The following is a 13,883-nucleotide window of genomic DNA, read 5'->3' on the forward strand; positions in this document are numbered from 1 at the left end:
GAGGAGTCTGGCTGGGTTTTTTTACGAAGCAGTTTGTGCTATTGTATTCCAGCAAGTCAGCACAAACATATCTCTTTATACACGGACACGTCACATGTCAGGGGCTAGGAACGTGCATCATGTCCTGTGATTTTCATCATGTGACATGGAAGCTTAAGAACACTACACTGACCTTTGGAATATGCATCCTCCTGCATTGAAATTTGATGTCATTTCTACCAGAATTGCTTGTCCATTTGCATCAACAGTTCAAACCAGATGTTGCTGGTCACAATCATTACATGCTTTCGGTCAGAAAATAATGTCTGGTACACATGACAGGATGGGGATCGAGGAATATTACATGCCCACACAACTTCTAGGAAAAATGGTATTTCCTGTCTATAGGGGAACGACTACCAGGCTTTACTTAATATCATCTTGCCATAAGCATGCTGGCCGGTGTTCAGCCTCACTCTCACAAGCTAACACCTCCCAACCTATTGCTTGTCAGTGTAACTTTCTCTCCATTTATGGTCCCTATGTGATTGCTGTTGAGCTTTTCCTACTCATTTGAAAGGCCTTTATCAAAGACTTATCAGTACACTCTGTAGCTTTCTCTCACCGTCCTTTTTAGGAGTTACTCTTCGTCTACCTCAGCTTTAGGTCCATATCAACCTTATCTCTTCATAAACTGTTATCCTTCTGTGTATGTGTTTCCATGTTTTCCAGTATGAGTGAGCGTGTGAGTGGAGTTGTTGATGGTCCTGATTCAAACACACAGCAATGTGCACTACAGTCGAGAGCTCAACTACTCAACAGTTTGTGCTCGGTTTGTTTTTATGACGCACTCCTCGCTGTGGGCTTGATATTTGTGGGCTGATCTTAGCAGCCCTAGCTGGAAAGTGTCGTGTGCAGGAATGTTGGAGGATTGATAGCATCACGATTAGAGCTGAAAGGGGAAATCCCTCTACTTCAAACCAGCTGGGCTGATCGTTCTGGTGCTCTGGAGCACTGGCACAAATCTTGCATGCAGACCAATACACGTCAAAAAGTTCAGGTTCTCTCTGTACTCTAATGCACAGTGCATTTACATTCTAACAGCTGTAACGTGTGCTTCTGAAGGTTTTAGCAGCAGGTGTATTGCCTGTTTAGTTTTATATACCTCAATTAGGGCATGTGTTGTGTAATTTCTTAGTGTGAAGTGGGAAACCTTGTGTGTTGCATGGTTGGGATGATTATGTGTTGTTGACATTGAGCAGAAATATGGAAACTCTCCTCTGACTCCCTTCTCCGAGGAATTTCCTTAATCCAAGCAAAGATCTATGGCTCTCCCATGTGTAGGAGGGTTAGTGTGTGTGTGTGTGTGTGTGTACACGTGAGAGATTAAAAAGGTTCTACATAAATTAAATCTAATGAATAAAAAAACAAGTAAAACAGAATAGAATCCTAAACATGGACTGTAAACCTGGCTAAGTTACATAATTTACATACATAATTTAACTAAACCAGTTGCAAACAGAAAATTGTATTTAACACATTAGGTTATAAAACCTAAACTGCAACTTGAAACTATTTTTGGCATCAGTCATCAGATATATATATAATGTATTTTTTTCATGGTCAAGTAAATACAATTGTTTGTTTTGGAGTTCATTCAACAAAAATACAATTTTTGGCAATATACTTGCTATAGGGTGAGCCCTATATTACATATCCAGGAGCTTAGAAAAAAAAAAAAAAAAAAAAAAAAAAAAAAAATATATATATATATATATATATATATATATATATATATATATATATAAATATATATATATAAATATCTTATAGCCTAGGAGACAACGAAAAAGATGCAATTTTTATTTAAAGGATGTTTTGCTGAAACAAACCCCACATGTTACTGTGTATTATCAAATATACACAAATGTAATTTGTTCTAAGGAAATAGTTTAATAATAACAGTTTATAAGGCCTACGTAAAATTTTACTTATTCAGAGGTAAAATTCTTCTTAATTATTTTTTACATCAGTAAAGGTTCTTTTTTTAGTGTGCTGTTTATGGGATAAACACTATCCAACTGTGAATGGCAAGTGCCTGAACCTAATTATTTTAAGTTAATTCAACTCACAGATCCAATTTGAATGTATATTTATATATATATATATAATGTATTGTTAAATATTGAGTATTACATACATCAGACTTCATTTATTTGAGTTAAATAAATAAATTGTGGGTTCACAATTTGCTTTGACAGTGGACTGTGAACACTTTGGTGGAGGTGCTCACCAGGAAGAAGCAGATCAGAAGGTGGATGGGACAGTAGATTGATGCAGTGATTCTCAGTCACCAGCAGATGGCCACTGACTCAATGACGTAACAACTGGGCAATTGTATCTCACTTAATGTAGTGACCCAACAGTAGCGCTCTCCAGTCTTCAGCTAAACAAAAGGGCTCCTATTAAAGAGCCAAGTGTGTGATCATATGGTGCGTGTGTGTGTGGAGGGGGTAATAGGTTGGAGAATGTCTGAATAGAGCAGCTGGGTTATTAGGGAGGTAGGAGGGCCCCTCTGCTCACTGTCAGGACCGATTAATTTAAAATCACAATTGCTCTAATTAAACCCCCCACCTCTCTTTTCTCTCTCTCTCTTTCTCTCCCATACACACACACAGTTTTCTGTATGTGTTCATGAGAAAGGACATTTATGCACCCATGTCCAATAAGAACAGAAATATCAAAGAGTTCATCCCATAATGACCACACAGTACGCTGGTCATTTTCAAAATACTTTGCCTATCTGCCCTCAAAACTTACAAACAAATAGCTTAGGATTTTTAATTATTTTGGACTATTTATCAAATGCAGACTACAGACTACAAATATAAAGCATATTTCCCCAGCCTAATTAGCTTAATTTTGATGTTTATTTAATGTCATGCATTCTCATTGTCATTCTAACAAGCTGCATCACAATTTAGTGAAACTTGATATTTGATAAAAACATGGTTGCAATTGAAACCATTTGGAACTGTACATTAAATTCAATTAAACATTTTTTTTATTTATAAAGTTATTTTCACAACAAATGTTATTATATGTTATCACAAAGTAGATTTAGACAGTCCAAGCCTCTTAAGCACAAAGTTATCAATGGCAAAAACTTCCTTACACAGAGAGGAAGAAACCTTGACTGAGTAAGAGGATTCCAAACTGTGTTCTTATTCCTTATTATCACTTTATTTATCCATTATTTGTCTTTCATATTGTAATATACTGTTTGGGGGAGTACATTTTTTGCTAGTCTTTGGTTCTCCAAAAATTATTTGTTTGTATTGCAGAGTGATGCCATCTGCTCCTCTTTTTCAGAATCTTGAGATTCTCTGTGTTTTTTATTTACAAATTTATTCAGATGAAGGAATATTCTAGAACAATTCATATCACAAATTCAGAGATCTGTCCATATTCAACTCATCAGTCTTTAGATTTTCATCTTCCTAAATTTCTCTCTTATAGAGGTCAGTTTTCTATAAGATTTAGGGGGACAAAATTGTAAAATGATTTTTCCACTTTACATCTATAAAGCATTACAAAAGACATTTAAAAGATAATGTATGGTTTTATTTTTCTTGTATGTATACACATTCACTGCTTTTTGCTTTTGTGTTAAATTGGTGTAATTTGATATTATTTTGGTTTAAGTTCTGTTTTTATAATAATGAGAATATTTTTTATGATTTAAGGAGGAGGCTTAATATATAGTAAGCCCATATCAGTTTTATTTTGCCTCTACCCACACTGTATGTTATGCGATTCGCTTTTTGTTTTTCTTTATTAAAAATAACATTTTAATCGTCCTCCAGCACAACAAAAACAACTGGACAGAAAAAAAGGGAAAAAATGAAAAGCAATAGCTAATATTTATGAATTATTCTGAATGTGATTGATTGTTGGATATATGATCAGTATTAGTGAACATAAAATGTTGATAAACAAACCTTCATTTTAATGTAATAATAATCTTCATCTTCATTTTAATATAATTTTTTAAATGTTTAACCATTTAAAAGAAACATTAAACCTAACCAGGCAGCAATAGCAAAACCCACCTTCCACATCTAGGAAACTGTAAAAAATGTACAAAATGTTCTTTACAGTGAAGGTTAACATTCCACTATATTAGTAATAATTTGTTCATTGAGAGGAAAGCTTTGTACAGTGTTTGTATGGATGCTGTAGACACTAAAGGCATGTTCTACTGATATTGACCCTGTAAATTCATTACCTGAGCCCTTCCAACAAATAACCATATATCAACCAGTTCTCGCTTTTGGAAGAAATAAAATTTTTTGGTTGCGGACGATATATAGCCATTCGTTCTGAGTGTAAGCACAGTCTCAGTGTAAGCAGAGTCAGATGACAGTGCCTTAAATCTCTATGTAAGAGAGATCACCTACACAAAATCCAGCTCACACCTCCTCACGCTTCACACCGTGGCGCTAATGTAAAGTATAAGCTACCGCTCTCAGCCTGTTTATGCTCCAGTGCGTATAGAGCGGTCACTGTCTCTTCATTTAGCCTCGTGTTTACTCTGTCCAGTGTAAACACCAGTCTCTCCTCCACCACACGGCTTTTAACACCCCCATCCAGCTGTGCTGCCGCAGTTTATCTTCACTAAAGATAACACGTTTATCATGAGTTTCTGACTCCATCACTGATAATCCACTACCTATCAGGCACGGGGTAAGAAGTCTGCATATACTCTCCAGGTCAGTGTGTTTCAGTCAGTGACAGAATAATAAAAGCACTGCCAGGAGTGTTCAAAATGACAACATTTTCAAAATGTACTACGATATTAGATTATATTAAACTTGTAATAATAAAAAAACTTTTTGCATACTGCTACAGTAAGAATTCCATGCTGGTCTAAAGTGAGTTTTGCTGGAACTGTGCTACTTGACAATGTTTATACTACAACATTTCATTATTATTTGGCAAAACATCTTCAAAATGCCAGTTTCACAAAAGAAGGAAGAACCTGCTTTCCTTTTATTGGAAGTCAATGTAAACAAAATAAAAAAGGCACAATAAAAATGTCACTGTTATCTGTGAAGGCCATGGCACCGTACAGCTGTATGTCTCTATATTTAGGCCAAAACACTCTCAGAACTACTTTAAAACCATGTCTGAGAGGCATTATGCTCTGTAAGGTAATAATTTCACCAGAAAGTAAACATCCTTATAATGTTAAATATGTTGTATGCCAGTGTGTTTATGGCAAAATATAAGCAGGGGCTTAACACAGGGCTTCTCAACTGGTCTCAGTCCGGGACCCACATTTTCTCGTGGTCATGAAGTCGTGACTGACTTTTACAGAATACAAACCAAACACTTTAATTTTTGAAAAATAGCCTTCAATTACCCATTTAAACAGACATATGCATGCAAAGTGATATGTATGACAATAAAATAAATAAGGCCACAAAATTAGACATTTCACTTATCTGCATTCTTTAGTACATTAGTAAGAAACTTTCTCTGTCTCTTTTTTCCTAGTCTAAAAGATGAGTACAAGATAAAATGAGCATTACCTAGTATTTTTTTTACAATATGTTTGCAACCTGCCCAGAACGATCTTCATCATCAAATTCAAGTGAGCTTACACTTCAGAAAAAAAGACCAAATAATTGTTTAGGTGATACAACATATTTTTATTATTATTATTATTATTATTATTATTATTATTATTATTATTATTATTATTAGTAGTAGTAGTAGTAGTAGTAGTAGTAGTAGTAGTAGTAGTATCATCATTATTATTATTATTATTATTATTATTAGTAGTAGTAGTAGTAGTATCATCATCATTATTATTATTATTATTATTATTATTATTAGTAGTAGTAGTAGTAGTAGTAGTAGTAGTATAGTAGTTTAAAATGAAGTAAATGAGTTGAATGAAATTGTCCTTTACTTATGTCGCTTTACACAGTGTGGTGATCAGTGGAGTGCATCGCCATCTAGTGCCTAAAAAGGATACTGTTATTTGACCTAAAGGCAAAATCAGACATGGAACCATTTTCATTAACCATACCAAAGAAAGAATACTGATCTGAAATATATTTGTTAATTTTACATACATTGCATTGTTAAGTTTATACGGAGGAATAAATCCTGATTTCAGAAATACACCAATTAGCCATGACAGTAAAGGGGACATGTTATACCTTTTTTACACAAGTTAAAATAGGTCTATGGGCTGTACAAAACATGTTATGAAGTTCTATTCTTGCCAGTTTCAGTTCCTTTTAGAATGAGCTGTTTTAAGCACTCTTATGTAAATAAAGCTGTTGCTGGTCAGGCCATGTTAATGCTAAGAAGTTGTTAAGAAGTTGTGCCAAAATTACCCAAATGGTGGATCCTAAACTGATCTAGTGGGTGAGGCTCTGGTGGGGATTGACGGATGAGGGGTAAGGCCAGGGTGGTTCTTATCATGACATCACAGTAAGGGAACTGTCCTAACGCACACAAAAGGTGAGTTTCGCAGAATATGTTATCTTTGAAACTATTTATGTGAACTGATCCACAGTGATTTTTTAGTTAAAATTGTGTCTGGTTGAAGATGGGATATACATATTTGGCAGTGATTAAATCATATAAATACTTGGATGTTGTCTAACTCATCGCAGGAAGAGGATCCGACTCTGTATCTTATTTAAGCAATAGAACACGAGAGGGAGTGTGTTATCACGAATAACATCACGGCTGTAATTCGGTGATTCAGGTGAAAGCTGCGCATTTTTTGAGCATTTCTGCCTGTTTTTCTGGGCGGTGTTGGTTTTAGCTATTCGGCTGTACTGTGTTTAGGTTAGCGTAGCTTGCTTTTTAGCTCAGCATTAACTTAGCTTAGCCTAGCCTGGCTGGTTAGCGTTCTGGCTATCAGACGACAGTAACCGAGCGATTTTCTTTCCTTTTTTCCACAAAAGACGAGCCAGCGCTGCGGGCTGCGGGCGAGCGTGCCGCGGCTGAGCACTAGCCTGTGCTAAGCTAACGCTGCTGCGGGTGTCCTGTGTATATACGCCGTTACTCGGCAACGCGTCCGCGTTATCACGAATATCATCACGGCTAGATCACTTCTCAACCAATCAGATTGTGAGGTCGGAACTAACTGTTGTATAATTAATCATATCACAGTATGCACATAGTCTTTGAGGTGCTAACATAGGAAGATGATTTTTAGTTGTAAAATGAATGAGACAAATATTGAAATGTTCAATAAAAAACAATGTCCATCAGGGAAAAACTGGAAGAGGGTTGCTTATTTCTCTCACTACATGCGCATAATATCGTAAAAACATTCAAGGATTTGGTGCTTACAGTAATTTCAGTGCTTAAAGAGCAAAGATGCAACTTTAAACTATCTCTGATTGGTCAGACTGTACAGCATATGGGCAAAAGATTACTTTCTTAAATCTTGGTCAAACACAATACAGATTTACATTCACAAATGTCATTTAAAAACTGGACTGTGCAAAACAAAAGCATTATGTCAAGCAGTCTTTTTCTTTTTTTTTTTCTTCTGAGTCAGTCTGTTTTGTCTTCACACCTGCCTCGTTTGGTCGGGACTTTCGGACTTTTTAGTTTGGTCCGAAAGAAAGGAGCAGGTGTGAAAGGGGCCGCGAACCACGGTCTGGACCAAAAGACCAGATTTTGGTCCGACCAAGAGGTGGTCTCGGTCCGGTTCTTCTGAACCATGGTCCGGTTCTCCTGCAGTGTGAAAACGCTTTTCTAGATGGTTCGGACTTTCGGACCAATTACAGGAAGCTAAGCAGGCGTTCCTCAACAACGGCAGCAGAAGAAGAAAAATAACCGGAAAAGCAGGAAAAATGAGCCGTGGATACAGCTGCTTCAGAACAAGCACGTTCGTTTGGCGAATTTGAAGTAACCTAGAGTACTGTGCCTGAAGGTGTTGCTGCTGGTATAAAAACCACAATAGCAGTACAACTATAGAGACAAAATGAATCTGTTCATTCATTTTATCCTGATCCTGGAAAGGCTTCCCGCCGAATGAACCACCTGCTGAATTGTCAACATGCCAACGTCAGACGCATGTCCTTCTAAAACCAATCAGCGTCAAGTTAAGGAAAACGCATCCATACGTAAGTGATGATGAAAGTATGTAGGAGTATTACATAAAGATCTTTGGTGCGCTCCCTAAACTGCAGTGTGAAAACAAAAATAAGCGGACCAAATATATACAATGTAGCAAACACATGAACCTTGGTTAGGACCACGGTCCGGACTTTCAGGTGTGAAAGCACCCTTAGCATCATGGATCTAACAATTTACTTCTATATCTAACCCTGCTAAAAACACTACAATTAAGCTGCTGTGTCTGTTAGCATCTTTGCTTTAACCCTGCCGAGGCTGACTATTAGCATTGCATTGAGCAAAAAAATTAATGGCAATATTGGGCTTTCAATAATGTCTTTACACACCCAATTAAGAATTTTTCATATGTTAACAATACTCATTACTTTTTGTATACTTTGCATAAAAAGTAATAAAATGTAGAGTCTTAATGTTTGGTATCTGTAGCCTTGTTGAAAAAAAAAATAGCCTGGCCAAATTAAGATGGTCAAGCTGGCTATATTGTTTGTCCAGAACCAAGGTGCCAACAACTCTTTTCATCAGTTCCTGTGTAAGGAATGGGCTACACCTTCTAACTAACACAAGAGCACAACTCATTTTAGTCACTGTTATTTCAATTTGTTTTGCCCAGGACAGTCGGCTGTCTAAAATTACACCCAGTAACTTTGTTTCCTTTACCTGTTCAATGGGTATTTTATCAATAAAAAGCTGAAGCACTGGATCATGCTTTAAGAAATGTTTGGAACCAAATAAAATACTCTTAGTTTTAGATAAATTAAGGATCAGTTTATTTTGTTTTACCCAACCCTCTATTTCTTGTAACACATTATTTAATGTCTCTGTCAGACCTACTAGTGTTTTTGCAGATGCATACACAGTTGCGTCGTCTGCATACATAACAACTTTTGCATCATTTAGAGCTAAAGGAAGATCATTGGTAAAGATAGAAAACATTAATGGGCCTAAACAGCTTCCTTGTGGCACCCCACACTCTAACATTACACCATCTGAAAAAAACTACCATTAAAAAAAACCTTCTGAGACCTATTTGACAAATAGCTTGTTATCCAATTAATCACTGAGGGTTTAAAACCATAGTTCTGTAACTTAGCAATCCATAATCAATTATGTCAAATGCAGCAGTGAAATCTAGTAAGACAGCACCACAAATATTTTTATTATCTATTTCTTGTAGCCAGTCATCTGTCATTTGAGTAAGGGCTGTACAGGTAGAATGTCCTTTTCTGTACGCATGCTGGAATTCTGTTATCAAATTATTCTCAGTAAAGTATTGTTGTATTTGATTGAATACTACCTTCTCAAAAACTTTGCCAAGTGCTGGCAACAAGCTAATAGGTCTACAATTAGCTGCTGAAAAAGTTGCTTTCTTATCCTTAGGAAGAGGAATTATTTTAGCCTTTTTCCTCTCCTTTGGTAAATACTTCATTAAGCTGGTATTGAAAATGTGACTTATCGGAGCACAAATGCATCTTGCAGCCATTCTAAGTAGCTTACCATCTATGAAATCTTTGCCTGCCTGTCTATCCTTGCAACATGATTGAATCATTTTCTGACAGTCTCCTCCTTAACTTCTGAAAACTCAAAGCTACAAGATCTGTCTTTCATGAGATTCTGTATATTGAGAATTGAGCTATTGTTTCCCCCAGATAATTGACTACGTCTTAATGTACCCACTTTATTAAAAAATAGTCATTAAGATGATTAGCAATGTCCAATGATTTAGTGATGAAGGCCCCACCATGTTCAATAAAAGTTGGTTGTGGAGATATCTTTTTCCCTAAAATATTATTTAATGTGCTCCATAGCCTTTTCCCATCACTATATAGAATTACATTCAGAACTGTAATTTAAAAACTTCATTAATTTCAAAAAACTTCATTCACTTCTGTAATTTAAAGTTCATTTGATCATTTGCATATAAAAATACAAGACACTTTATGCAGATGAAGAGCTGGATTTTTCAGTAGGTATTTATCAGGTTTATATTTTAATTTCCCAGCTGGCACACAACCGACCTTCAACGTTGAAATGTGGTTATAATATAACTAAAGTAATGTATTTTGTTGTTTCAACATTGAAACAACGTTGAAACACATTTAATGTTAAATGGTTGTGCTAACGTTGAAATTTTAACATTGAATCAACATAATGTCCTCAACCTTCTGCCTTTTGAATCAGCATTTTACATTTCATCACCGTATAATTTATGAAAACGGTTGGATAGAGGAATGAAACAGTGTTTTACTTCTATGTGCTTTTTTTTAATTTAACATCATGTTCATGTTCTAATAGTTTTACTGTTTTAGTGTTTTCGAGATCAGATGTTAAATCATATTGGTAGTGGTGGGTAACTTTCGTTGTACTCAGCTTTACTACAGTGATGTAAGTTTATTGTTAACACTTTGTTTACCACAGGATTTTCTGATTTTAGTGAGCTACTCTAAAATCAACTCTGATTTTAGTTGATTCACTTTTCAAAATCAACAGTTGATTCAACGTTGATTCAGCGATAACATCTACGTTGATCAACGTTGATTCAACGTTGAAATGCCAGCTGGGTAGGTTGATAATTTGTGTTTTCTATGAACTCCCTCAGTAGTATAGCATACCTTTGGTCTAATCAGTATGACTAACTAACTGTGCTCTTAATTTGTTTGTTTGTTTATCTGTGTGATCAGTGGTTGATATGTGCGCTTGCTTGCAGAAGGGCTGTCCTCGTGAAGCTGTTTGTTTATCTGTGAGTGAATGAGATCGTATTGAGAGAATGTGTTTGTACTAATTTCAGCACCATCCTATAAACCTATACCTTGGATGAGTGTGGGAGAGGAGGGGGGTGTTTTCACGTCATGTGACGCGTGCGTGCGTGCATCCTGCACCCCCCCACCCCACCCTCTCTCCCTCCGCCCGCCCGCCCGCGCGCGTGTGTGTACCGCCGCTGAAGCTCAGTGGCTGTAGCTCGACTCGCTAAATCTCCGTATCTGTGTGTGTTGCTGAGGAGGAGCGGCGGCGATGTCGACCACCTCGGCGTTCAACGATGAGAAGGGAGGGTCGTCCAGCGCCGGAGAGCCGGAGTACGGCCACGACCCGGCCAGCGGGGGCATCTTCTCCTCCGACTACAAGAGGTGAGGGGGTTATTCAGTGTCCTGTGTTTGTGTGTGTGTGTGTGTGAGAGAGAGAGAGAGAGAGAGAGAGAGAGAGAGAGGAGGGGGAGGTGCGAGGTGATGGGAGCGCATCTGCTCGGGTTTAACATTAGCAGTGTTTCAGCCACAATAGTCTGTTAAAAAATATGGCGATAATGTGGAAAAAAAATCAGGTTTTATTACATAAAGATATATGTGCTGACTGTGTGTGTGTGTCTGTATCTCGCACACACACACAGTGCTGGGCCTGCTCGACTCCGTTAGCATGTCTGTGATTTAGGCTAGGCTAGCCAGGTTAGCATTATGTCTGTGTTTAGGAGGACAGTGTGAAAAACAGTAACACACGCCCGTGTTCAGACCCGAACACCGCTCTAAGGAACATCCAGAGAGAGACCGATAGATAGATAAGTAGACGGAGAGATAGACGGATAGACTGAGAGAGGAGGAGGGAGTGGAGGTGTGTGTGTGTTTGAGCGCTTCAGAACCGACTGCTGGACAGCGCTCTTCCGGCGAGAGTTAGCTTAGCAGGCTAGCTGGTTAGTTAGCTTGCCTAGCACTGTAACAGGAGAGCTGCTTCAAATGTTAAACTCAAGCTTAAAATCACGCATGTGATTCCTTTTCTTACTCAGTTTTTATTTAAAAGGACAAATCTAATGACGCGGGTTTATTAGAAGAAACTCTCATTTCAGACACCAGCTCTGATTTCCTTTTACTAGTAATACAAGTATCAGACCCACAGATCTGTAAAGACATTCACACAGTCTCCTTACCCGGACCACACATTCCCATATATGTGTTGTTAATTAGTCGAATATATGTTACCATTCATTTACATGGAACTTTCTGGAACTTCACTCTCTCGTGTATGTTATTACATGTTTAATAGTAAAACTACATGTGCTGGTGGTAAATAAATCCATCACACTGTTTAATGTTTAACTTATATAGTAATAATTCAATGTGCCCTTTAAAATGACCATTCTTCACTTTACATAATGCTGCATAAAAGCCCAATTATGTCTTTTTAAAGGTGCCATAAAATCTATTTATTGAGTATTAGGGAAATATATTTGGTAAAATATATTATAGATATTTTGTTGTCCTTCACCAGGTTTAACCAGAAGCAAATGATCCAGCATATCATGATAATAATAACACACTACCTATATCAAAGACTGGAGAAAATGTTATTATATTGAGCAGAGATAATCTGCCTCCAGTAGATATGTTTTGGACAATAAGAAAACAGGTGTGCAAGGTGTAGCATGAAGTATATGGTTTAATTTGATTATGTGACTGTTGCACATCCACACATTGCAATGACGTTGCTTCCTAATGCATAGTAGGTTTTGACTTTAGTTGGGGTTGAATATGCTCCGATGCAGTTTCACAGGTTTATTTACCACAGACGTTTAGTTTTTGTTGGAATGGTGGAAACAACTGAGCACTGACAGGCTTACATCACTGTGAATGATCACCGGAGCTACATAGAAGGGCATAGCATAGAAAAAAAAATAGTTCAGTTAATTTCTGTAGTGCTGTTCACAAAGAAACTGCAAAGAGCAGCTTAAAAACACTCTTACCAAATTGTGTTGCTGTTTTTTACTGTCCTCCCTAAATTGTTTGTAGCTGACTGGCTGGGTTAGCGTTTTAGCCCAGCACCTACTCAATCCCCTGGACGGCCATTCCTCTAAAGATTAGGTGGAGTAAAGCCACTCACCCCATGTGTGTATTGTTTTCTGGTCTTTTTGTTCTTAACAAGTCTGGCTGCACATCCATGTTAGTCCCATCTCCATGTTTTGTTGTGCCATACCCAAAGTCAATATAGTGATTTTGGGGCAAACAGCACTGTGTATGTAGAATGGCAGAGTACATCGCCAAAAAGTGAGGTGTTCAAATATTCCTCTACCATAAAACTCCATAACTATAAAGCAAATTAATGTTTCAAGTCGTCTAACCACATGATACAATACACCATTTGAATCTTTGGAATTGTAAGAGCAAGAGCAGCCAGTCTGATAACAGCTGTGCTCACCATGGTTGAAGCAGGTTAGCATGATGCTAATAGCAGTCATCTACAGAGTGGGGCAGATTAGCCTTGATGCTAACAGGCACAGCAGGATTAGAACACTTGTACTGTTTTGGTCTGTGATATTGTTGCTCTAGTGCTACATCTTGTGGCTAAAAAAAAACATGTAGTGCAGCTTTAATGTAACACATTTACATTGTTTTTTTCCTCAAAGGGCTGAATTAGGCACAATTCAACCCTAAGTGACTTATTAAACTAATTAAGGCTTTTAGCCTAGGAAAGATATGTTATGATTTTATAATATTAAAAACAAAAAGCAGTGCCTTATATTCTTGGTTGGACTGTGATCTGAACTATCTAGAACATTCTCCTGATGTTTAAGCACCTCTGTGCTGTTCAGGTTCACATTCTAGATACTTTGCATGGGTTCGACCAGCTGGCTGGCACAACTTTACTCCAATATCAGTAACTCATCTCTCACAAATCCCTTTCTTTGTCTGATGCTAAATGTTTAGCTTCAGTCTGGTCTTATCTAGTGCCATGGTGGTATGGTGCAGCTT

At 37.3% G+C, this 13,883-nt stretch overlaps 1 protein-coding gene across 5 annotated transcripts in view; it reads left to right on the top strand.

The window, feature by feature from the left end:
• The first annotated feature begins 11,058 nt into the window (after window positions 1-11,058).
• Window positions 11,059-13,883, top strand: part of LOC103041601 (adaptor related protein complex 3 subunit beta 2) — a 71,741-nt gene continuing 68,916 nt past the window's right edge. For 3 of the 5 annotated variants that reach the window (XM_007235083.4, XM_007235079.4, XM_007235081.4), the window contains exon 1: window positions 11,060-11,276. In XM_007235083.4, the coding sequence (XP_007235145.3) occupies window positions 11,164-11,276 (113 nt within the window). In that variant the 5' untranslated portion in view covers window positions 11,060-11,163. Of the gene's footprint in view, window positions 11,277-13,883 lie in introns of all 5 variants that reach the window. The other 2 variants (XM_007235077.4, XM_007235078.4) reach the window with 1 other exon arrangement.

Source organism: Astyanax mexicanus, chromosome 2 (assembly GCF_023375975.1).
Source record: "Astyanax mexicanus isolate ESR-SI-001 chromosome 2, AstMex3_surface, whole genome shotgun sequence".
NCBI lineage: Eukaryota > Metazoa > Chordata > Actinopteri > Characiformes > Acestrorhamphidae > Astyanax > Astyanax mexicanus.